At 52.4% G+C, this 25890-nt stretch overlaps 2 protein-coding genes across 5 annotated transcripts in view; one reads left to right on the plus strand and one right to left on the minus strand.

The window, feature by feature from the left end:
- Positions 1-5042: 5042 nt before the first annotated feature.
- Positions 5043-25890, minus strand: part of LOC125521305 (uncharacterized) — a 200933-nt gene continuing 180085 nt past the window's right edge. Inside the window, exons 1-5 of one of the 4 annotated variants that reach the window (XM_087537388.1) lie at positions 18876-19292; positions 17949-18766; positions 17724-17863; positions 9989-10141; positions 5043-9255 (exon numbers count right to left, since the gene is read on the minus strand). In XM_087537388.1, the coding sequence (XP_087393514.1) occupies positions 5487-9161 (3675 nt within the window). In that variant the 5' untranslated portion in view covers positions 9162-9255; positions 9989-10141; positions 17724-17863; positions 17949-18766; positions 18876-19292 and the 3' untranslated portion in view covers positions 5043-5486. Of the gene's footprint in view, positions 9256-9988; positions 10142-17723; positions 17864-17948; positions 19293-25890 lie in introns of those variants that run through there. The other 3 variants (XM_087537389.1, XM_087537387.1, XM_087537386.1) reach the window with 3 other exon arrangements.
- LOC147959006 (uncharacterized) lies at positions 19691-21809 on the plus strand. Its single transcript, XM_087532408.1, has 2 exons — positions 19691-20884; positions 21651-21809. The coding sequence occupies exons 1-2, from the start codon at positions 19691-19693 to the stop codon at positions 21807-21809; spliced, it is 1353 nt and encodes a 450-aa protein (XP_087388534.1).

Here is a 25890-nt window from a genome sequence, read left to right on the forward strand (position 1 = left end):
TCATTGCTATGCATCTCCTAGATAGATCTTGCGTGATCGTAGGAATTTTTTTGAAATTACATGCTACGATCCCCAACACCGTGGTCGGTCTTCCTCCTCCCCGGGGACGGCCTCCCGCCGTAGCGCTCAGCTCGACGCTGCCCGCCGGGCGGTAGCCCGGCTCTGCCCATCCCTGAGTGGGCAGAGCTACGGGCCGCTGCCCGGAATCTGGAGCCAGGTACCCCTGCCGTTCCCCCCTCTGCTGCTACTTGCTCGTTTTCTGCGCTCGAGTCGGTTCCTCTTGGGCACCTTGGGAAGGTTGCGACATACTCCATGATCATCTTCAGGGGGAGGCTGCTCCCCCCTTAGTCCACGTCGAGGCCATCCGGCTAGCAAGATTATAGACGGTAGATTGGCGGAAGCCCGCGCGGCTCTGCTCTCCCCTCCCGCTCCCCTGGCCTCTGCTATGATGGCCACTACAGCTCAGCCCCGTAGAGCCGGTGGCCGCCTTCCATTGGAGGCGGCCGAGCTTCATGGCCGCACCCATTCTCGCACTGCCTCTCTCCGCGCCCAAAGCATGTCTCGTGTTCTGGGGTCAAGCAGCCCCCCAATAGCTCCTTAATGCGTGCCCTTTTCTGGAACATCCGCATTTTCAGTCATGATGGCCGACGCCGACAACTCCTGGAGTGCATGTGAGATGAACACATTGACATAGTCGCCATCCAGGAAACCATGTGCATTGAATTCTCCCTGCCGGAGCTTGATCGGCTGAGCTCCCACCTCTTTGCTTGGCATTGGCTCCCTTCTAGTAGGATTGCCGACCATGCGGGTGGCATCCTATTAGGTGTGAAGGATGCCACCTTCGAGGTGGGTGGTATGGACCGGGGCCAGTTCTTTGTCAGCATGGAACTTTATGAACGGGCCCTTAATTTCAAGTGGGAGGTTATCATCGTTTATGTCCCGGAAGACCATAGTAGGACTGCCTCCTTCCTCGAGGAGCTCCATCGGAAGGTTTCGGTTGCCACCCTTCCCGTGGTTGTCGGGGGCAATTTTAACCTCCTCCGATTCACGAAAGACAAGAGCAATGCACATGTCAACTTTGCTCGTATGCAAATGTTTAATGATAGCATTGCTGATCTTGGTCTTCGCAAGATAGATAGGATTGGTGCCAGGTTCACCTGGACCAATCGCCAGGCATCCCCAACCCAGTCCGTTCTGGACCGGGTCGTAGTCTCCCCGGAACCTCCGATGTCCCCTGGCTTCCCTCCGGGCCATCACCCGGATTGGCTCCGACCACGTCCCCCTCCTCCTATCCTCCGCCAACGAGCGCCCTCCGATTCCCCCTCACTTCCGGTTCGAGACATTTTGGTTGTCCCAAACCAGCTTTGTTGAGGCCGTCGGCGCCCGCTGGGTGGAGGCTCGTGCCCACCCCCACCCCGCCCTCCCTCGGCTATTGATTCATGGCAGTTTTGTGCCAAACGTGGCTGGCAGTTCATGAAGGGGTGGGGTGCCAACCTTGCCCGCAATCTCCGCGAGTGCAAGAAGGCCCATTTGACCGCCATCCAGGCCCTTGACCTCCGGGCTGACGCGACCGGCCTCTCCCCTGATGAGTGGCTCTCCCGATACGACATGGAAGATCAACTCTCCATCATCTACACTGTTGAGGAGGCTTATTGGCGCCCGCGGGGCTCCCAGAAATGGGTGTTGAAGGACTACGCGAACACGACCTACTTTCAGGCCATTGCGGACGGTCGCCGTAGACGCAACACCATCGATCCCTCTTCTCTGGGATGGCGCGTCGCTCTTGCAGACCCCCGGTGACATTTGGGCTGGAACCCAGCAGGTTTCCACTGTGGAGAATGCGGCCCTTACGGCCCCTTTCTCCGAGGGCGAGGTTTGGGCTGCCATTAGAGGCATGAACCCTACCTCGGCCCCGGGCCCCGACGGTCTTCCACTGAAATTCTTCCAAACCTTCTGGAATGTGATTAAACCTAAGGTCATGGCCATCTTCGACGAGTTCTATGCAGGGTCCATTGACCTCAGTCATCTCAACTATGGGATCATTTTGCTCATCCCTAAAGTGCCTGGGCGTCCGACATCCGCCAATTCCGTCTGATCACGGGGATTAATGTGATCTTCTGGATCCTGGAGAAAGGGTACACCAATAGGGTGACCCTGCTGGCAGATCTCATTACCCATCCCAACCAGTCCGCCTTCATTCAAGGGTGTTTTATCCTGGATGGGGTGCTAGTCCTACACGAAGTCCTCCATGAAGTACGCTCTAAGCACCTCAAGGCGGTCTTCCTTAAGATAGATTTCCATAAGGCTTACGACACAGTCAGCTGGCCCTTCCTTCGGGAAGTTTTGCTCTGGAAGGGCTTCGACGACCGTTGGATCACCCGCGTGATGCAGATGGTGTTGTGCGGTCGCACCGCCATGAACGTCAATGGAGAGGTTGGTCCTTACTTCCCCACCCTTTGTGGGGTTAGACAAGGCGACCCCTTCTCCCCATTCTTGTTCAACATGGTGGTGGACGCGCTTGCCGCTATCCTGGACAAGGCAAAGGCAGCGGGCCATATTCATGGGATCACTCCCCACCTGGACGAGGGCTCTGGGATCTCCCTCCTCCAGTACGACGATGACACCATCATTATGGTGGAAGGCTAAGAGGCGGACATCTCTCATATGAAGTTCCTCCTCCTCTCCTTCCAACAAATGTCTAGCCTCAAGATCAACTTCGATAAGAGCGATGTGATGGTGATGGGCTATTCTCTGGATGAATGCCTGGGCATTACCAACCATCTTAACTGCCGCTTGGGCTCCTTCCCCATGACATACTTGGGGACGCCCATTAGTGACTCTCGGCTCACCGTCGCCGACTTGCGTCCGACCATGGCCAAACTGCAGACACGCATTGAGCCTTGGCAGGGTAGGTGGTTGTCGAAGGCGGCCCAGACAGTTCTCATCAACTCCTCCCTATACAGCCTCCTCTTGTTCCTCATGAGCTTCTATAGCCTGCATGAGACTCTGCGTCATGAGATCGCCAGAGTCCAGTCTCGTTTCTACTGGGCGGGCGACAATAATGAGAAATACCATATGGTTAGCTGGCCAGACATCTGCAAGCCAAGGGAGCAAGGTGGCCTCGGGATCATGTGCTCTAAGCGCATGAACATCGCCCTTTTATCCCGCTGGCTATGGAGTATCTCGCAAGGGCAAGGTGGCCTCTGGTTAGACATCATCCGGAATGAATGCCTGCGTGGGCAGCCCCTCGCCTTCTGTCAGAGATCTGGTGGCTCCCAGTTCTGGCAGTCGGCCATCCAACTATTCCCGTTTCTTCGCATTGGGACCTCCATTTCGGTTGGATCTGGGGTTGCGACTCTGTTTTGGTTCGACCGGTGGGCGGGAGACACCCCCTTCGCCACGCGCTTCCCCGACCTCTTCTCCATCGCCGTTGATCCTTGGATCTCTGTTGAGAGGGCCCTTATTGACTTAGGGCGCCTCGCCTTCCGGAGGCCATTTGGGCCTCCAGATTATGCCGCCTGGCATGAGTTGCTCACCCGCGTCGTCCTACACGAGCCTGAGGTGGACGCTGGCCCGGATCTGGTCCGGTGGCGCCTTGAGCCATCAGGCCAATTCTCCACCAAGTCCCTCTACCGGGCCATTGCCCCCTCCTCTGTCCCCTCCCCTCTCGGCGGTTTGGTCCATCCGCCTACCTTTGAAGATTCGGATCTTCACGTGGCATTGATTCGCGGGCAGACCCCGTCAGGGGTGGAGGTTCGCAAGCGTAATAGCCCTGGTAGTGGCCTACGCCCGCTCCGTGGTGTCCCCGAAGACTCGAATCACATATTCTTCTCTTGTGTGTCCGCTCAATTTATGTGGAGCTGCTTCAGAGAGGTGGTTGGTGGCAGTTAGTGCCACACCAATTTCCCCGACCTGTTCGCCGAACTCCAGAACTCCCCCTGCCTTCTCGCCACATTAGGTGGCTGGAGATTGGGGCCCTCGCTTGGACGCTCTGGACGATCTGCAATACACTTGTGATCCAAGGCATTCCACTTTGACATGCTACTGATGCCCTCTTCAAACTCTCTGGTTACTTGCAGCTTTGGCCGCCGCTTAGCCGCCCCAAGACCAAGATGCCATCTCTGCCTTCATCGCCGACCTCCGCTCGATGGTTGTTCGTCTGTCACCGCCACCTCCTCCGCCACCCCCCGAGCCGGAATAGGGGCCGAGCGCTCTCTCCGGCCTCCCTCGGTCGTTCTTTTTCTTTTGTTTGGGCCTGTTGAGTTGTGCCCTCAGCAGAACCTTTTGTACTTATTGTCGTGAGACTTTGGAGTGTGTGTTGTGGACTAGTCCTTGTATGGTTGCTCTATGGCGGGTTGCTTTATTTATAAAGTGGGGCGAAAGCCTTTTTCGGTAAAAGAAAGGCGACAAAAAATGGAATAGAAATACGTTTATATTCACAAAAATGTATAACTCACCTTATAGTTTCAATGGAGGATGTAATGCCTAGCCAGACAATGTTCTGCCTAGGTTGCTAACTAAGCTCAAACATCTATGTTAGCAAAAATTAGTGTTAAAATAACCATGTGTTCTAAATAAATCCACGTCTTCATATAGGGAATGTTCCTTTTCGCAGTAGATATCAGCCCAGGATGAAGTGAACTAATAACATGCATAAAGGCGAGGTATGTAACTCAATCAAAAGAACTGCTTCCACAACATTGGGAAACATTTCATCATATAAGACAGCTTCAGTACACTCTAAATAAACAAGGGTTACTTCATAATGTTACAAGGAACTGCAAAGCCTTGGTGCGCCAGTATGTACTACTACTCCTTTATTACACTAATAATATCAGAGAAGCGAAAAAAAACTGGCTGACAGCTACTCCCTCTGTCCCATAATATAAGAGCGTTTTTCACACTACATTAATGTAGAAAACGCTCTTATATTATGGGACGGAGGGAGTACAAAATAAGCGTGTTAGTCAAACTTGTTTTAGATGAGAATATGGGATCGCCCCACAAATGGATGCACATAAAACAGCTCAAGGTGATGTTAGAAGAACATAAAGTGCAAGAATACTAAACAAGCCAGAAAGCCTAATGTGGTACCAACTTCCGTAGCGGAATAAAGCTCAAAATTCTCGGAGCAATTTCATTGGCAAATAGCGAGTATAAAAAAGATGCAGAATAGTATGCAACCAATCTCGAAAACAAAAATTTAGTGCGCAACAAAAGAATAATGAAGATAATCCTCATTGCTTGCTTGTAGCTCCATCACACGACGGTGTACCCGATATGCAGCTTTAGGCTCGAGCTCAAATTTCAAGTATGCTAAAATAATTTCCAAGAACATACAACAGACAGCAACACCGGTGTTCAAGTCCAATCTGAACATGAAGAAAAATGCTGATACGAGACACACAAATTGTTCGCAGATGATACAGAAATATAGATTCCTAGATGAATAGGGTTCTTGTAAAAAGGGAGCATCAAACTTCAGGTCATGCCGATGTGTTTGCTCCTGAAACAGGTTCAGGACGTCTCAGGGAGTTAATCCCACTTCCCTCTCTTGGCTTCCAATATTTTGCAATTGCACTTGTCACAATAATTAGGAGCAGCAGGATTACTACAACACAGCCAACTAGTGCATAGACATACACTGAAGTCCTCAATTTGCGGCAGCTCCCCGCAGCAAAAGCTGTCATGAGAGCCAACATATCCAGTATCATGATCAAGTGCAATACCCCAATTGGCACAGCCTTCTTCCTTATCGATTTACTCAGCAGCAGTATGATCACGACAATGGATGCCATGAATGCGAAAGAATTGAACCAGAAGAAGATCTTGAACCGTCGGTGATTAATATCACGAAGGACGGGATTGCCTGATACATGGCCCTTATCATCAGACCAAAATCCACCAGGTGGGTTCAGACCAGCTTGGTAAGCGATCGATGCTGCTAAAATTGCAAGAAACATCAGATACTTGTGTCTCTTTCTCACCTTTTCTTCTTCGACAACTGAAGCTTCTGGCCTCACCTCAACTGAAGCTTCTGACCTCACGTCAACTGAAGCTTCTGGACTCACAGGAGTGTTTACTTGTTCACCCTCTGCATGGAAGAGAAGATCATGTAGAAATCCTAGACACTTAGCCAATGGTTTTCCTAGTGTATCATGCATCGAAGACAGCAGAACTTGAATCAGAAGGGAGACTAGAACTCCCATAGCAATGGTGCTCAGATATATGGACTGTTTAATATTTCTGCAACTTCCTGCAACATACGCAATGAGGAGGCCAAGCAAGCCCGCCACCAAACACACTCGCAGTGCATATGACTTGATTCCATACTCACAGGATTCCTTATTCACAAGTAATATTGTGACGACCACAGACGACACAAATGAAACTGAATTTGAGTAGTAGAACACATCATAGCGTTTTGGATGGGTATCCTGAAGGATTGGATTGCCCGGAGTTCCCGTGGCTTTCTGGTCATCAGACCAGACACCTCCTGGAGGGTTCATGCCAGCTTGGTATGTGACAGTCACAGCCAAAATAGCAATGGTTAATAGCAGATTACGCCGCCTTCCCAACTCCTTCTCACTAGTATCACCCCCAGTATGGTTGTGGCCAAATTGACACGGCACTGAGCAAAAATGACTAACTGAGTGCTCTAACATCTCCGCCACCTGCCTTCTCCATTCTGGAGGAATTATATGTATTGCTATCAAGACATGAATGAGAACATAAGCAAGTACACTACATACGAGCACTGATATGAAAACAGTCTTGTTTGCCTCCCTGCAGTTCCCTAGAGCAAAAGCTCCGGTTAGGGAAAGTAGGACCACTATCATCGTTATTGGCAATGCACGCCGTTTGGTAACCTTGTCGCTCGCCATCTTGTTCAAGAGCAAAGTGATCATGACAATGGATGCCACAAAGGCGATTGCATTGAGATAGAAGAATGCAATGAACCGGCGATGGTGGGTATCCTCAAGGATGCGATCAGCAGCTGAATGATGATCTGTACTTCTTGACCAAAATCCACCTGGTGGATTCAGGCCTGATTGGTATGCCAGAGATACTGCAAGAATGGCAAGAAGCAGCATACATGTGCGGGTCTTCTTCAGATGCTTCTCAGTTCGAATGTCATCAGCATTTTGATTGGTTACTTGATTGCTGTCAGTATGTACATTCTCAGAATGTATAGGATGGTCATCACTGCCAAGAATCTCAGCACTAGGGTTATTATCTCCAACCAGATTGTTTTGTTCAGCACGGTCCGCATTGCGAGTGGTTTCCACAGGTGCAGAAAGCACTTCATCCACTATGCCATGACTAGTGTCTCCGTTACTCTGCCCGACTGACATATTTTGCTCAACTGAAAGAGCAGTTATGTCGGGATCATCAGGTGAAGATTGCTTCCCCATACTTGCAACTTTCTGGTTAGCTGACATACCGCACATGCTATTTTCAGTTTGCTGGTGGCTTAGTAATGGGTCATACTCTTGCTCAGTGCTAGATTTAGCTGCCTCCATATTTGCATCTTGCTTGCCTTCTGTAAACCCGTACTCCATGTTAGACACGACACCCATGCCATGTTCTGATCGTTGACAGTTCCCAGCAGGATGTGGTGAGCTGGACACATCCTCATCCATTTCTGCAACATGCTGGAATGGAGACTGGCACTCTGTGTTGGACGCAACATCATGGATATTTGCTGATTGCTGGCTGTTCCCTGATAGATGTTGTGAGTTATTCACAACCTCTTCATCATCTGAAATATGATTTCTTTCTTCTGCAGGTGCATGCTCCTCATAGGAGACATCCTCTCTGATATTTGGAAGTTCCTCTGCAGTCTGGTGTTGTGGTTCAGCAGTATTTTCTTCTGCAGGTGCATCAGTTGAGTGGACTGAAGATTGATGATTGCTTGCGTAAGAATTGTCCTGCTCTGCATTGCTCGATTTGTGGCCACGAAAGCTCAATGAAAGTGCACGGCCCAATTTTCTCACACACCACAGGTTGCTTGATTTGACATTTTTTAGCCAATTTGCTACAGGCCTGGTAACAAAGAATCCAGCTAAAATTGCAAAGGAGATCCAAACTATGACGATGATAAACACCACATAGAATGATGTTGCTACCTCTCTACAACATCCTGCAGCATATGCAACAATTAGGCACAATAGGTCCACTACCACACATACAATCATTGCTTTGGTCCTTATTCCATGTCCACTCAATTTTGGGCTCAGAAGTAGTATGATTATGACCAAAGATGTCACGAAGGAAGTTGAATTGGAAGTGATAAATATATTGTAACGACGAAGGTAGTTACTCCGGAGAACAGAAGTAGCCGGATGATGATTGTAAACAGGAAGGGCCAAATGCAGCTTATTAGAACCATGGTCATTTTCAGCCCAAAAGCCGCCCGGTGGATTCAATCCTGCTTGGTATGTGATAGTAGCAGCAAAAGTTACAAGCATCAAAATGAACTTGCGAGCCTCCTCAATGTTCTCTAAAGGGATGCTCACTTGCCTCACAAGGAAACCCTGTTTGATTAGAACTGTATTTATCATGTTCTGCAGATTCCGTCTCAATTTTCTTGGAATAAACCTTGTGGATACTAGGGTATGGATCCCAACATATATGATAACAGCAAGGACTAGAACCCAGATGTAAATGGATGATTTGAGTGCCCTGAAACTTCCGGCAGCATAAGCCCCCTGCAGGCTGAATAGGTCTAATATCATGGTTAATTGCATTGAGTGGAGCCACATCCTCTTCCTTGTCACACTCTTACTGAGAAGCAAGATGATTAAGACAAGAGATGCAGCGAAGGCTGCTGCATTGCAGTAAAAGAACACCTCATATTGTTCAGAAAAGCCATCATGCATGACAGGGTCACCAGCATGATGATCATCCTTGTTTAGTGTCCACGATCCCCCTGGTGGTGTTAATCCAGCATTGTATGTCACACCAACTGCTAGGACTCCAAGAAGTACCAAATATTTACGATGTCTCCACAATAGCTCAAAATCATCATTGTTGCTAGAGCTGGATACATGGCTAGAGGGTGACAAATTTCTGCTGGACACGACATTGATGGGATCTTGCCTCGTGGTGTTGATGTTCGTCAGACCAATGGTGACCACGAACTGCCCGTTGTCTGCCATGTGGTTGCTCTCTGACTGAAATTGCAAGTCTCAGGTTGCTCTCTATGCCTCCATCTGGAGCATCAGGTAAGAGTTTCTTGGATGGAGAAGATATCTGAAGGATTCAAGGATAATTCAAGGATGGTTATGAACAAGAAAAAACAAAGAATGTTGCTAGAAAGACGGACTTGGTGAAGTCTATCCCAAACGAAAACAACACAAAAGAGAGCGCATCAAAGGCTAACTTGCCTGTTAGACCCCACAATATGAATTATTTTTTCAAACAGTAACCAGCATACAAATTATCAGCTCATGTTCATAGACTTCTCCAGAAAAAAGGTAGTTAATGTTGTACTAAGTTGGCCCCAACCAACTATCAGACTCCACACAGGGTTGGTGTTAAAAGACGAAAGCATATTGTCAGTTTATTAAAATCTTAAAAAGGATCAATCCCATTGTATATACTGTAACTAGATGAATTTCCTGTGTGATTCTAGATATTACAATATAGATGATCATGTTTGACCATAGAGTTCTATTAGTTATACAATTTGAATGTTTATGATTGGAAATTAGTTGTGTTTCTCCTTCAACAATAACATCATATACATGATTGAACTTTACCGTTATAATCTGACCCCACCAAAATAAGTGATCTAGATCTTTCCCTTTGTTTTTCTTCCAACTGCTATTGCCACAGAACACACATAAGACAAGTAGTAATACTTGTTGGTGGAGACACTAACAGATTCTACAGGGTAACAAGTAAAATTAATTGCATTCAATGGTAGGTTACACACAACAAAGCCTAACAGCCAAACACACGAATAGAAAGTAAAAGATTATACCTGGCATGGAAAGCATTGCAATGCTCACAGCCAAATGGGAAGGGTGCCCTCGTTAGCCATATACGGTTGCAAGTGAGCTTGTATCCAGAGCGATAACCAAAATAGCGGTCCAGATATTTCCCTTTGTTTTCTCTGAATACCTAGATCTGATTGCTATCACCAGAAAACACACACATATAAATAAGTGTATGTTCGTCGAAGAACTAGCAGCTGCTTGGTTTTTTTAGATGCCATATTATATTTGGTAACTAGTAAGACTAACTGCAAGTAGAGAGGTTCAACAGGCGATGGAAATAATCAGTGGCGGCCCTAAGATCGTACTGTTGGGGGGGGGGGGGGGGGGGGGTGAACAACATAACTTTAACACAATCCGTTCAAAATTTGTGAAAAGATGCCAGGGGCATCCGGCTTTAAATTAATAAAGCCCTCAACATAGGCAGCGTAGCACAACCACATAACCCACACTTTGCAACAGACCAAAAGCGAAAAAGTCCAGGAGAGCAAACTAAACCGGAGACGGAAATAAGTACGATACAGGGCGCGACCGGCCTAGCGAAACGAGCACGCAGGCTCGGCTGAAAGTAGAACCAAAAGGGGCTGCCCATCCCTATGAGCCAGCAGACGACACGGACGACGGGGCGCGGGACTCGGCGTAGACAAAGCGGAGGCGGTTAATCGCATGACGATGAAGATCAGAGTCCTGTTGCCTTCCCAGCGGTGTCCATTGCTGCAAGAACACGATGCATTTGAAGATAACGTCAGCAGGGTGCGAGGGAAAAACACCCTCAATGGTAAGTTTGTTACGAATATGCCAGATAGCCCATAACATGGCCGCCGCACACGTCCACATGACCCGTCGCGACGAGCCATGAAGCGAAGACAAGGAAGACACCAGCGCGGCACGGGAGCGGGGGTCCCAATCCACCCCCGCGGCGTCGCGAACCGCACTCCAAGCGAAACGCGACAGAGGGCACCGGAAGAAGGCGTGATCCGCATCTTCCGGCACCCCACACAAAGCGCAAGGGCCAGAGGCGGGGCCATTGCGCTTGGCAAGGTTGATCGAGGTAGGAAGGCGGTCTTGGCAAAGTTGCCATAAAAAGACTTTGATCTTTAGAGGGATTTTAGCCTTCCATAGCCCCATGGCAGCCGAAGGAACCTGGCCGCGGGTAAGCTCTCTGTATAAGGACTTGACAGAAAATTTGCCAGAGCAAGAAAGCCTCCAAGAGACCGTGTCCGCGGAGTCAGACAGGGGAACATCCGCAATCAGCGCCCGAAGGCGATCCCACTCCGCCATCTCCGGCCCCGTTAGTTCTCTCCGAAAATTGATGTAGGGTGGAGATGAGCTAAGGGCCGAAGCAACCAATTGGTTGGGCTCAACAGCAATGGAGTAGAGTTGGCGAAATTCGGACCAAAGGGGTTGTTGGCCAATCCAAAGGTCAAGCCAAAACCGCGTGGAGCGTCCGTTGTTAACCCCGAACTTCGCACCCCTGGCAAAGAAGGGTTTAAGGGCTTGAATGGAGTTCCAGAAGGGGGACCCACGAGGGGCCGCCTCAAAGAAACTCCCATTCGGGAAGTATTTCGCACGGAGAAGGTCGATCCAGAGGCCAGTCTCACCCTGAGACATCTTCCAGATCCATTTGCACATGAGTGCAATGTTCATCAGCTTGGAGTTGATGATCCCAAGGCCCCCCTGGGCTTTAGGTCTGCAAACGGCCTGCCATTTAACCATATGGTATTTCCGTTTAGGACCCGCTCCTTCCCAAAAGAAGCGGGACCGCGGGGTATCCAACTTAATGTGTACCCCGTCCGCCAGCATGAACAAACCCATGGCAAACATAGGTAAGGATGAGAGGCTGGAGTTGGTTAAGATAAGTCTAGCCCCTGAAGACATAAATCTCCCTCTCCACGGACACACCCTATCCGCTACCTTGGAGGTGAGAGGTTCCCAATCAGCGATTGAACACTTCTTCGCCGCGATCGGGAGGCCGAGGTATGTGAACGGAAATTGGCCAAGTTTGCAATTGAGCAAGTTGGCAACCCGCTGGCTCTCAGCCATGTCCATCCCTATGGACATTACTTCACATTTGTGAAAGTTGATTTTTAGCCCCGACATGAGTTCGAAACACAGCAGAATGGCTTTGTCCGTTGCAATACTGTGAGTGTCGGGCTCGAAAAGGAGGAGTGTGTCGTCCGCGTATTGCAGGTGAGACACCCCCCCCCCCCCCCCCGGGATCAAGTTGCCCACCACTCCCCTGATGTGGTCAGCCATTCGGGCTTTGTCTAGCATGGCGCCCAAGGCGTCGGCCACAAAATTAAACAGCAACGGCGAGGCTGGGTCCCCTTGCCGCAGCCCACGCTTGTTGCGAAAGAAGTTCCCTACTTCTCCGTTCACCGCAATCGCCGTTTGGCCTCCCGAGACCAATTGCATCATACGGTGAACCCAAACCGACGAGAATCCCCGGTCCAGGAGAACCTGTCGGAGAAACTCCCAGTTCACGCGGTCGTAAGCCTTTTCGAAGTCCAGTTTCAGTAGGATCGCGGGCTGACAAGCGCGTTTAAGGGAGTGCACAATCTCATTTAAGGCCAGCGGCCCTTCCAAGATGTTGCGCCCCCGAATAAAGGCCGATTGGTTCCTACTAATAATACGGTGAGCTACCGGAGTCAGGCGGGTCGAGCAAGCTTTCGCACAAATTTTAAACGGGACATTAATCAACGCAATAGGACGAAAGAGCCTAATATGATCCGCACCCGGAACTTTGGGGATCAGAGAGAGAACCCCAAAGTTTAGGCGAGAGATATCTACCATTCCCCGCATAAAACCATTGCAAACGTCAAAAATAGGCCCTTTGAGCACTTGCCAGAACCGTTTGAACATCGCCACCGGCCACCCATCCGGCCCGGGAGCGGTGTCCGATTTCATGCCCAGCGTCGCCTTGTCAATCTCTTCCGGGGTGAAGGCCAGACCCAGGCCCTCATTTTCCGCATCCGTGACCCGCAACGCAGGGTCCCACACGTCCGCCCTAAGCCGGGCACGGGATTCCTCCCTGGAACCCATGAGATGGATGTAAAAATCGTAAATGTGCCGTACGATATCATGTTGCCGCAAAATGAGCCCCTGCTCAGATTGCAAGCGCAGGATTGCACATTTGCGACGGCGGCCATTTGCATAGGCGTGAAAATACTTGGTATTCGCGTCACCCTTGAGCGTCCACTTGATTCCTCCACGTCTACGCCAGTACTCCTCCTCAGCCCGGAGGAGGGACTCAACCTGGGCCTCAAGCGCGTAGCGCTGAGCCCATTCTTGCTCCGAGAAGGTCTGCACGTCCGCCACAGCGTCCATCTGAGCAAGATCTGCAATCAAACGCGAGCGAAGCAACTTATCGTCGCGCCCCTGGTTAGCCCCCCACCCTTTAAGGGCCGCACGCAGGCCCGCGCCTGCAGCAATCCAGAACTCCATCGGCCCGCGTACGCGCCCGATCCGGGCGACGCAATTCTCCCAATTTGATAGGAAGATTTGCTCAAAGTCCGGAGACTCTAACCACGCGGTTTCAAAGAAGAAATGAGGACTGCGTTTTAGCCTTTCCTCCCCCGAGGAGAGAATGAGGGGGACGTGGTCCGACCCTATCCTCGTTTCGGCGTGCAAGGAGCAAAGAGGAAACAGCGCCTCCCACTCCGAGGACATAAAAACCCTGTCCAAAACCGACCGCACCGGTGTAAGTTGTTTGTTGGTCCAGGTATAGCGTGCCCCCACGCGAGCCACTTCCCTAAGGGCCATAGCTGCAATTGCACTATTAAACATGGACACCCTTGTCCAATTAATAATACCATTGTTTTTATCCGCTCCCGAACGGATTAAGTTGAAATCCCCTCCCACAAGCAGAGGAAGGTTTCGCGTGCCCAAAGACGCAACCTTTGCCTGGAGTTCTCCCAAGAACTCGAGCGAGCGCGAGTGATCGGCCGGGCCGTAAACCACAATCACCTCCCACTCGCGGAGAGTTGCACGGTGGCGCACGTGGGCCGACAGAAAGAAGCGGCCGGCATCCCATGCCACCACCTCCAGGCAAACTAGGTTGATGCCTAGCAACATGCCTCCCGAGTGCCCGACCGCCGGCACCCAATGCCAAACAAAACGCTCCAGCGGGTCAACAGTTAGCAGGTCCCGATGATTGAAATCGGTCTTGATGGTTTCCTGCAAGCCAACTACGTCGATCGCCTCGTTTTGAATGAACTCTTTTAGCTGGGTCCGCCTCCCAGCGTGGCCGAAGCCCCGGATATTCCAAAATATGTAACGCATTAGATAATGCGATTGCGGAGGCGGATACCGCGAGCGGTCACCGCTTTGGCCACGCGACGTGTCTTGGCAAGACGACGGTTGGAGGGGGATGACGCAGCCCCTGCTGCTCTGTCCTCCTGATCGGGCCGCGCAACAGTCACCAGAGAAGCCCCTGCTTCTTCTGCGACTGGCGCAACGCGGGCCAACGCTGCCTGGGCGAGCGCGGCCTGCACGATTTCCTTAGCGCGGATAAGAGAAAGAACTTCGCGCGCTTCCCCCTCGTCAGACATCCTAACACCACTATCCGCTAAGATACCCCCCAAGCACTCATCAGAATAATCGTCGAAGATCGTAAAGCGGGGCACGGGATTACCTTCAGTTTCCAGGTTCTTCTGGGCCTGCAGGAGTTGGGCGCGTTGGAGGGCAGGCAGGTTGCCCTTGGCACCCTTCGGGCGGGAGCTCGCCCGCTCCTGCGTCGCCGTGGACGTCACCACCGCCTTGGAGCGCTTGGCCGTAGAAACGGGCGCCACCTTTGCCACCTCCACTTGAAGCGCATCAGAAGCGGGAGGGGAGATGACCGACGGAGAACCACCCACCGGACCCCCTGGAGAGGCCAGCACCATCACCACCGGCCGCTGCGGGGCAGGCGTGCTCCCACAGCCCGAGGGTGGGCTCGCCGGCGCCACGAAGGGAGTCTTGCGGCCCGCCGGCTTCTTGTGGAGCCGCGTCCCACCGACCCCGAGGACTGACGGCGCCTTGGGAGAGCGCTCCGCGGTAGCCCGAGGCTCATCCACCACCGTAGCCACCGGGGAGATGAGCATCGAGCGGCCCTCCGAAGCGCAGGACAAGTTGGAGCCGTACTGGTTGAAGCCCAACTCGTTGCTGCCCACCACCACCTGCCGTTCCTCCTGGTCCATCGCCGCGCCCGCCGCCGGCGGCGCGTCCTGTGAGTCCTTGTCCTTGAGCCCAAGCTTGTCCCAAGTGGCGGTGTCGATGGAGTCATCCCCCATGCTCGTGTCGAGGTCCCTATCCTTGTCGTTCGGACCCTTGTCCACGTTGGCTGGTGGCGGGGGAGGGGGAGCCGCACCCTGCAACTCGCCCTCCTCGGCCTCCAGGCGAAAGGTGAACCCCTCGCTGTTGAACCAAACTTGAACGTAGCCCTTGAGCTTGGCCGGCGCGCGACACGCAAAGCGCATCCGTACCGGGCCGAGCCCCGGCAGCGACGCTGGATCCACCTCCATGGGCCGCCCAATCATCACCGTCCCGGCCATAAGGCGGTCCACACGGCGGTGCTTGGGTGGCACACCCCACAACTTGACCCACACATCCGGCATAATCTCGGCCTTGGGTTCCTCCTGGCACTGTTCCTTGATGTCCGCCATGATGTCGTTGAGGGAGAGGTAGAGCTTTCCGCCGCGGGTCGCCATCCGTAGCATGGCCTTGTTGGGGAAGACCGAGAACTGGTCGACGTCGATGGCCGACACCTGCCAATCCCACTCCCCTTCGAAGAGGTGAGGGAGCTCCGCCTCCAAGATGGGGATCGACAGCGTGCCCGGCGCCGCCGAGATGATCGCCGCGTCCGCCACCAACGGGGCCCGGACCTCCTCGCCCTCCGTCTCCACGAAAGGGAGGCAGAAGAAGCCCTCGCCCGGAATGGCGTTTCCCATGATCTGCAGCATCAGGGGCCGACCCCGCGTGGGGCAGTATGCCGACGCGTGCCCTTCCTCGTGGCAGACGACGCACAGGGGCTTGTATTGGCAGGTGTTTTGGTAGTGCCCCACCCTGCCGCACTTGAAGCACTCCGGCCCATCGGCCTCCTCCACTGGGATTGGGGCGTCAACCGAGCCCTTCGAAGCCACCGGCCCAGCCACCAGCTGCAGCGGCGCCGTACCCCCCTTGTGCTTCTGCTTCTTGGCCAACGGGTCTCCGCTCCGCTCGCCGCCCGGAAGGGGCTGAGACTCCTTCCTCTTGAGCTCTTTCTTCTGCTCCAGCCCCCGGCGCCGGTATTCCTCCTCCTTCTTTTTGCGCTCGCGCTCCTCTTGATGCTTCCGCTCCTGCTCCGCAATCCACCATGGAGGCGGCGGCCCCCAGCCCCCATCTTCCACGGCCTTCACCGACGCCTTGGAGAGTGCCTTCGCCCGAAGCTCTTGCTCGCGCTGTCGATCCGCCGCCGGAATCGGGGGTGACATGGGAGGCTTGTCGCTGCGACGGGAGCCCATCTTCACCACAGCGGCGAACGAGCAAGAGACAGGTGGGGGAGGGGCAGAGCGGATAAGGCTACGAGCAAGGTGCCCGAAACGCCGCACCTGAGAGTGGGAGGCAGGAAACCCTAGCGTCAGATCTAGGGTTCCTTTTGGCACCCACAGCCACCTATTAATAGGAGCGGGCGCCCGCGCGGCCACCTCCACGTTGGGCCCGGGCCGCTACGCAGGCTCGCGACAGGTCGTCGGGCCAGGCTGGACAGGCCCAAGCACGGAGGGGAGCCCCTGCACCCCCCCCCCACTCGAAGAAGCGGGCTGAGCCGCCAATGGGCCCCCCGGCCCAATTCCTGGGAGGCTGGGCCACGCCTCCTGGCCCAGTGGGGAAACGGGCCCGTCCGTCCTCTCCCCGGAAACCCTAGCCACAATCCATGGTTCCCCGACCCAGGCGGCCACGCCGTCGCCGCCGCCGACCCCTGTCAGCTCCGACGAACTCGCCGAGGCCAGAGGAGGCCCCGCCAGCGCCACCTCGCAGCGGCCCGCCGCCGCCAGAGTGCACGAACGACCCTCAGGGCCCGCATCCACCCCCCGCGGCGGACGCCAGATCCGCGGCGCCAGGCGGCGACCTCCATGCCCACCAGGAGCGAAGGCACGCCTGCGTCCGGCCACGAAGGAGCCCCCAAGCTCCTCCGCACGGGCGACAAAGTCACCCACCGAGCACCCCGCCCGGGGCCTCGGCGAACCACCACCACCATCACTTACCTCGCTACTTACCTCCTCGTCGTCGTCGTCGGAGTCGACCCCCTCCAGAGCCCAGAACCTGCTGCCGAAGAGGGGCGGGGCGAGGAGCCGCGCCCCCGCCGGCGCGTTCCGCCACGCGCACCCCTGGGCAAGGCGCACCACCGTCCAGCCATCTGCCTCCGCCGCGGGGCCGCTAGCAACGTCGCCCGCGGAATCCCCCCCCCCCCCCCCCCCCCCCGAGTCGCCTCCCCTCCTCTCCTGAAGAAAATTCATAGCCATTGTAATTTAATCTAGATAATCTAGATATCATCATAAGTTTAACAAATAGTCACAAAACATGATTTAAAATTTTAAAAACTAGTACGTATTAAGTATATGAGATAAATTATTTTGCATTTTACCAAGGGGGTGCCATGGCACCCTACTAGATCCGCCCCTGGAAATAATGCATCCATGTCTAATAACCGAGCATAGAAGAGAAACTAAGAATCATCACCCTGAAATAATAAACTAAGAATCATACCTGGAATGAGAAAAGCAATGCAATGCTCGTCGGATAGACATGGTCACAGGAATGGCTGCCCTCATTAGCTATCATACACATCAGCCCCTAGCCGAGCTTGCAGGTTTGAGCTTGTACCCAGATGTAACTAGTAAAATTGCCTGCAAGCGGAAAAGTGGCAGACTATTGGCAATGGAAGCTATGTATCCATGTCGAAAGCCCAGGAAGAGCAAGTAAGAATCGTACCTGACATGGGAAAGCTTCGCAATGCTCAGTTGCTCACTCAGAATAGCTGCCCCGTTGGCCTAGCTGAGGTTGCAGCTTTGAGCTTGTATCCAGAGCGACGGCTGCTGCTCAGACTACTGAGGGACACCTTGTGTGCTTCAAAGATAGCTGAGTTGGACAGTGAACAAAGGAGGGGGGGGGGGGGGGGGGGTGAAGTCAGTTAAAGAAAGGAAAGAAACAAGGTAAGACCCCAGAACAATGTATCAGGCTATCATCTCATAGCTTATTAGCTTCGACCCAGTCATATGTGATATGCAGAAACAGTGCGCATCCAGATTAATATGAATATATGATCTCATCGGGACCACTTTGGAGTCAGAAGAGAACCTAATACAACGAAAGTAATGAACAAACACGCGCCTCAACTTTGACAAAAAAAACACGTGCCTCAACTATTAAATTCTCGGGTATCAAGCTGGGCTGCGGGTTCGTACCTATTGCATAGAGATGAGAATGGTTGTTTGGTGTGAACAAGAAGAAGTGCAGTGGAGACTCCAAACAAGAAGCACAGCATGAAAACTTTTATTTAAGAAGAAAAGGAAATACAGAAAGATCATGGGGCCCGCTGATCAGGTCATGTTTATCTACATGCTCAAGTGGCTTTAAGGAGTTGGGTGCGAGCTGCAACCTTGTACAAACAAAAGCTGGACCCGGTCGATGATGAGAAGAGGACCCAAAGATCCATGATTTTTTTGAGGAATCCAAAGATACATGATTGGTACCGCTATTTGCAGAAGCATCACATCATGGGAGTACTTCATTTGGAATACAACGCGTACCTTGCCAAAAGCGACAGGCATGAAAAAGTAAGAGCGGCACAGACGTCTCCTCGACAGTGAAAGATGACATTCCAGCACTAAGTTTTGATTGCCAAAAGAGACACCATACCTGGACATGGGAAGAGATCGCAGTGCTCAAAGATGGTTAGTACTAGCGCAGCAGCATACCGGGCACGCCAGAGCAGCCGACTCCAGAGACAGCTCTTCCACTCAGGCATTGTGTCGATCACCTGTGGAGCGTGCACTGATGAGCCTGGAGCGTCAAGGGTTCGGTTCGACATTTCGTCGAGCACCTAGATTGCACAGGGTGGGTTACCACCCCTGCGGCGCTGATAGCGTACGCTAGGTCACGCAAGCCCAAATGCCCCAGCACCAACCAGCGATTCCACGTCCCCGTGCTCGCTCGGGTCAGGCTCGGGATTCCGTCGATGTCGACGTCGACGCGGACGGGACCCGAAGTTCTCCCCGTCGACCGCCTCCTGGCCATTTTCTGGTGGTTTTGTCTCGATGCGGTGGGTGGAGTAAAAGAAACCTATATAAACGAACAGGCTATTACTCCATTATTAAAAAAATATGTAAAATACTTATGAAATACATTCAGTAAGTTAAGCATTTTGTACCAATCAATCAGAGCATGAGGAGTGATGGACTACTCAACAACCCAACATACTTTCAAGAGCCAAGAATACGCCAGAGGGCTGGTGCAGTGTGAAGTGTGAAAGAAAAGAATAGTGGATATGAGAATGGTACGCAGGAGAAGACTTTTTTGCATGATAATATGTGTCTCATCTACTATATCATAAACATTACGAAGTTTTCCCCGAAAAACTAGGAGCCCCCCTGGGAGGCGATTAGGGTTTCGCGTGGAGGAAGCGGCGGCCGCCGATCGTTCTCGTCGGAGGAGCGCCTAGCAAAGGGCTTGGGATGGAGATCCCGGAGTCATCGAGTAGCAAGGAAGCACTCTCGCCTAGGGCGACGAGGGCGCGCATGGAGGAAGCCATGGGAAAACTCGATCTCACCGAGGAGGAGGCAACACCATTGGTCTTGGATGACATTGATGAGGGGGCGAGGCAGACTTGGGCAATCGCGGGGAAGATTTTGAACCGAAATCTGTTGCACATCCAGACGATTTCCAATGCTTTGCGCCCGGCCTGGGGAAACCCTAGAGGCCTGGTGTTCCGTCCGGTGGGCGAAAATACTTCTGTGGCAGAATTTGAGACCCAACGTGATCGCGATCGCGTGTGGGAGGGATCTCCCTGGCATGTCAGTAAACATGCAGTGATCTTGATAGAATTTAATGAATGTATGCAGCCATCAGAGCTGCAGTTTGATAAGCTTCAGTTGTGGGCTAGGGTTTTGAACCTGCCCTTTAACTTGAGGAATGATACAAGGGAGAAAGCGGTGGCCCAGCAGATAGATCGTAATGCATCCTCAATCCAGTTTGACCCCGTTGGTGGTTTTCTGCGGGCTAGGGTTACAATTGATGTTAGTAAACCCTTGCGCAGATGGATTCTGATTGATTCCGCAGCCAGGAAAAGTAGGGACTGGTACGATATTCAGTATGAGAATGTTCCCAACTTTTGCTTCTCGTGTGGACGATTGGGACACTCTGATCTCCAATGCCCGACGCCAGGCTCGCGTGATGCAAATGGTGATTTACCCTTCAAGACTAGCCTGAGAGCGTCGGACGAGAAGAAGAAAGCAATGTCTAATGATAGTTCGTCAAAGGAGCAGCGATCGGGTCAAAGCAGTAACAAAGATGCTTGCAAGGCGAAGGAAAAGGCAGACTCTTGCCCTGACGTTGTATCCCCTGTCAAGAAGAACAACCACACAAACAAAAGAAAGGGAGGACCTCAAGTGCAGAAACAAGTGTATCGACAGATTGCCCTGCCGCCGGTAGAGACCGAAGAGCAGGTGCATCAGGATGGGGGAGCCAAAGCTGTGGTGGTGTTCACAGCGGGGGCTAACAAACTAGTTGGTGAGGGAAGTGATCCTGGGATAGAACCGATTCCAAAGAAGAAGAAGCCCACTCCCACCAATTCAGAGAGCTCGGACAGTTCGGCGACGGCTGCGAACCAGCCCCGCCGGGGTGTCACACCCCGGTGTAATGATGCTACAGTAACCCCTGGGGTTCAGTTAATTATTTTGCTAAACAAGTGCTTGATCATCTTTGTCTCCTCTCTCTTTCAAATTCCAGTTGAATTCAAATTCAAATTTTGTGTGGAATTCAAAATGCTCAAACATAAAAACTAAAATGTTCATCATGTGTGAAGTATTCTTCTGTTAATGTTGGTGGTGAACCAACATTTTTGCAAAATGTGAAGGTGGCCTAAAATGGCTAAAACAGAAAAGCTAAAAAAGAAAAAGGAAAAGGGAAAAGGAAAGGAGAGAGAGAGAGGGAAGTGCCTCCTCCCTGGACCGAACCCCCCTGGGCCGGCCCAACTCCCCCATCCTAGGTGGCCCACCTCCCCCGGTCGCTCTCTTCCCCCCCTTCCTGTTCCCCGACCCTAGTCGCTACAGACGCCGTCCCCGCCGGACCCGCCTCGCCGGCGACGCCCGGGCGAGGGGATAAGGCCTGCGCCTCCTCGCCTCCGCGATTCCCGCCTCCACTTGCACCACCCACTCCCCTCTCCCACTCCGCCTGATCCTCCTCTCCTCTCTCCCTTCAGATCCATCACCACCGAGCTCCGTCGCCGCCGAGCACCGCGCTCCACCGCGGCCACCGGCGCCCATTCCTCCCTCCGTGGTGTCTAGGAGGTCCGCGGTGGACTGATTCTTCCTCGTCACCGGGTCGAGCCCGAGGAACGCCACCGTCGTCGCTCGCGTCTTCTTCCCCAACTGCGGCCACTGCTACGCCGACGTTCAGCCCGCCCCGCGTCTGCAGCTACTAAACCTCCAAGGGCCGCCGTGTGTGCCGCTCGGTGAGCCCCTCTTCTTCTCCCCTCGCTCCCCTGGCCTCTCGCGCTACCATAGCCACCGCGCCGCCATGGCCGAGCTCAGCTCCGCCGAGCAGCTGGCCGCCGTCGTTGCCATGCTCGCCTGAGCACGGGAACGTGCTCAGTGCAGCCCGCCGAAGCCGCCCGTGCCGCTTGCCCACCTCGTCGACCCCCGTAGCGTGATCCCGACGAATCCAAATGCGCGGTCCATTCACTTGTCACGTGCCCCTAGCATGCTGAACATGGAACCGTCCCCTCTCTTTCATCTGTCCGGAATCCGCCTAATGCCGGGAATTCATCCTCGGATGTTTATCCCCTCCGTCTGCAACGTGTAGTACTACGTTAGGGCAACCCTAACTCTGCCCGTCGTCATGTTATGCCTTGTGATGCATTGTTTGCTCTGTATTTACTGTTTCTTCCCCCTCTTCTCTCCTGTAGACCCCGAGACCGATGATGCCGCTGTGATCGACTACGTCACCGACGACCCCTCCTTCTTGTCAGAGCAACCAGGCAAGCAAACCCCCCTTGAGCATTCCGATATCGCCTATTTCTTTTCCTCTCATGCTTGCATTAGAACTGCTACTGCTTTCTGTATGATCCTACTCTGATGCATAGCCTGTTGTTGTTACCTACTTTCTTACCTTACCTGCTTATCCTAAACTGCTTAGTATAGGATGGTTAGTGATCCATCAGTGACCCCCACCTTGTCCTAGTTGCCTCGCTTTATGTTTGATGACTCGACCACGTGATCGATGTCCAGTCCCCGACACCGCACATCACCCCCCCTAGTTGTACGACTCTGCAGAGTTACTATCGAGTGCCGAGGGTGGAACCTCTTACATCACTCCTGATGAGATCTCTGCAGTGTAGCTATACGGTCGAGGTCATCGAGGGTGATTCCCTCCCTAACCACTTCCGTTACCGCTCTGTCATGCAACTCCTCAAGTGTGAACCTCGAGGGTGGATCCTCTTACGTTCACCTTTATGATAACATCGAGTGGGATTCACCGGGGGTGATTCCTCGGGTTTTCCCCTTGGTGTTAGACACACAGTTACTATGGTTACTATGACTTTACACTGAGCCGTGTTACTAAAGACGGGTCGACCCTGAGGGGTACCCGCGCGAGCTTAATAGTGAGTGATGTGGAGTCGGGTTGACTTGGAAGGTGCCCGCGAGATACTTACGAGGCGTGGTCGGGCATTCTTAGCCCTTGCCGCAAGTACTCGAGACGGGGCGACGGGGTCACATCGATCGTGAGTCTCTGCTCGTTACCGCGCGTTCCTAATCCACTACGATTTGGATATTTGATCCGAGCCTGATAGCACTAACCATCACATGGGCATAATATGGGCGTTCTGCGTCGTATACATCAGCCGAAGCTTAATAGACGTCAGCGACTGAGCGACGCGCGCTGGGTTGGACTGCGTAAGCTCCTGCCTTGCTGAAGGAGGTAGCTAGGTCCGCTCACCGGCCACGTACGCAACGTGCAGGAGTTCCTGGGGAGATGGCCCATGACCCCTGGGGGCATAGGTTTAGTCCGACGTGCTGGCCTCTCTATTAAGCCTAGGTCGGGTTGCGGCATATTGTTTGGCCGAGGCCAGGCATGACCCAGGAAAGTGTGTCCGGCCGGAGTTAATTGAGCGTGGTGGGTAAGTTGGTGCACCCCTGCAGGGAACAAAACATCTATCGATAGCCTGTCCTATGGTAACGGACACTTGGAGTTGTATCCCGATCGATACAACTAGAACTGGATACTATGGATATGAGAAATGGATGGTCATGAGGAATTGATTGTGATGAGAAATGGATAGTATGGCTTTGGGATTGCTTTCTCGCAGGGAGTCAAGAAAGGATCTCTGGCCGAGGTTGATAACATTACTGCTACTTTACTTTATGCTACTCTACCCCCTCCTGTTGCTGCAAGATGGTGGTTTCCAGAAGATGCTAGTCTTCGATAGGCTAGGCTTTCCCCTTCCCTTCTGGCATTCTGCAGTTTAGTCCATAGATACAACCCATTCCTTTGATACAGATGCATACTTAGTTTAGATCTGATGTAAGTCTTGCGAGTACGTTGGATGAGTACTCACAGTTGCTTTGCTACTTCTTTTTCCCCCATACCCGATTGTTGCGACCAGATGACGGATCCCACGAGCCAGACGACGCCACTGAAGACTACCACTACCCTGAGGATGCCTACTACCACGTGAAGACCGCCAACGACTAGGAGTCATTAGGAGGCTCCCAGGCAGGAGGCCTTGCCTTTTCGATCGTTGCTTCTTTTGTGCTAGCCTTCTTAAGGCAACCTTGTTTAACTTATGTCTGTGCTCAGATATTGTTGCTTCCGCTGACTCTTGTGTTTTCGAGCTTATGTATTCGAGCCCTCGAGGCCCCTGGCTTGTAATATAAAGCTTGTATTATTTTAATTTGTGTCTAGAGTTGTGTTGTGATATCTTCCCGTGAGTCCTTGATCTTGATCATACACATTTGCGTGTATGATTAGTGTATGATTGAATCGAGGGCGTCACACGGGGCCAATGAGTTGTTTGAGTTGGAACTGCCGGGGGCTTGGGAACGCCTGGGCAGTTCGCGAGCTTCGCAACATTGTGAAGCAAGAAGGGCCCGATCTCCTGTTTGTTATGGAGACAAAAATTCCAGCAACAAGAGTTGAAAGCTTACAGAATCTGCTAGGTTTCTTAGGCTGCTATGCAGTAAGCAGTAGGGGTCTGAGCGGAGGAATTGGCATGTTTTGGACCTCGAACCTGGATGTGGAACTGAAAAATTATAGCACCAGCCATATTGATGTACTAGTGCGGATGAAACACGATGTCACAAAGCAGTGGCGTGTGACGGGATTCTATGGAGCTCCGAGAGTGGAAGATCATCGCCACAGTTGGAGATTCCTAAGAACACTTTTTGCTATCCAACATGAAGCGTGGATGTGCATTGGAGATTTTAACGAGACGCTGGTTGGCTCAGAGCACTTTTCTAGAACCCCCAGACCAGAATGGCAGATGAGGGCGTTCCGGGAAGTGACTGACGAGTGTGCACTCTCGGATTTGGGATGATCAGGGACAGAATACACGTGGGATAATATGCAGCCGGGGCGATCCAACGTGAGAGCCTGGCTTGATAGAGCTTTCGGAAACTCGGCGTTTATGCAGATGTTCTCGAATGTGAGGATCAGACACATTGTTACAACGGAATCTGATCACTGTTTTGTTCTCGCGGATTTGCGAGACAACCTTTCGTCGGCAGCACCCAGAGGTCCTAAGCCCTTTAGATATGAAGATATGTGGCAAACACGTATGGACTATAATAAACTAATTCTGGATTCTTGGCAAAAGGGTGCAGGTCGAGCTGGACTGCAAGGTATAGCTCAGGCTCTTAAGTCGCTGCAAGGCAAGCTTGCTGCTTGGGGGCGAAGTAGTTCGGGTGTTTGTCACGCAAGATAAGAAAGCTGCGCGAGCAGTTGACCCGTCTGCGTGGTCAATCTTCAAGGAGGGGGCCATCAGACAAAGAGAAAGCAGTTGCAAAAAAGCTAAAGCTAGCATTGCATCAGGAAGAAATATGGCTCTGACAGAGATCGCGAATCCCGTGGTTACGAGAAGGCGGCGAGAATACGGGCTATTTCCATGCCCAGGCAGCCCAGCGCAGACGAATGAACAAGATAGAAAAACTCGTGCGGGCGGATGGAACTGTTTGTAATACGCTGGAAGAAGACCGTGCGGAGGTTCAGGCCTTTTATGAACAAGTATATACCTCGCAAGGTTTCGACCAGATGCAAGACCTACTAGATGATGTACCCCCTCGGGTTACGCCCTTGATGAACGCTGAGCTTGAAAAACCATACACAGAAGAGGAGGTCCGTAGAGCTCTCTTCCAGATGGCCCCGTCAAAGGCCCCGGGGGTGGATGGATTTACGGCAGGGTTTTATCAGCATCACTAGAAGTTGCTTAAAGATGATATCGTTCCAGCTGTGCTTGATTTCCTAAATGAAGGAGAATTGCCGGTAGGGATGAACGACACGTCTATTACTCTCATCCCGAAGGTAAGCTTCCCACAAAGAATCACACAATATCACCCTATATCACTCTGTCTGGTTTTATACAAGATCGCTGCTAAGGCAATCGCTAACCGTGTTCGTGAGTATCTAGATGATATTGTTGGTGCTGAATAGAGTGCTTTCG

The sequence above is a fragment of the Triticum urartu genome, chromosome 7A (genome assembly GCF_056163025.1).
Source record: "Triticum urartu cultivar PI428250 chromosome 7A, HENAU_Tu73, whole genome shotgun sequence".
In the NCBI taxonomy this organism is placed as follows: Eukaryota; Viridiplantae; Streptophyta; class Magnoliopsida; order Poales; family Poaceae; genus Triticum; species Triticum urartu.

Coding starts and splice junctions, on each gene's coding strand:
- LOC147959006 (XM_087532408.1), top strand. CDS start 19,691: ATGGAGATCCCGGAGTCATCGAGTAGCAAGGAAGCACTCTCGCCTAGG. Junction 20,885..21,650: donor CCCGGTGTAATGATGCTACA/GTAACCCCTGGG, acceptor CCGCGTCTGCAG/CTACTAAACCTCCAAGGGCC.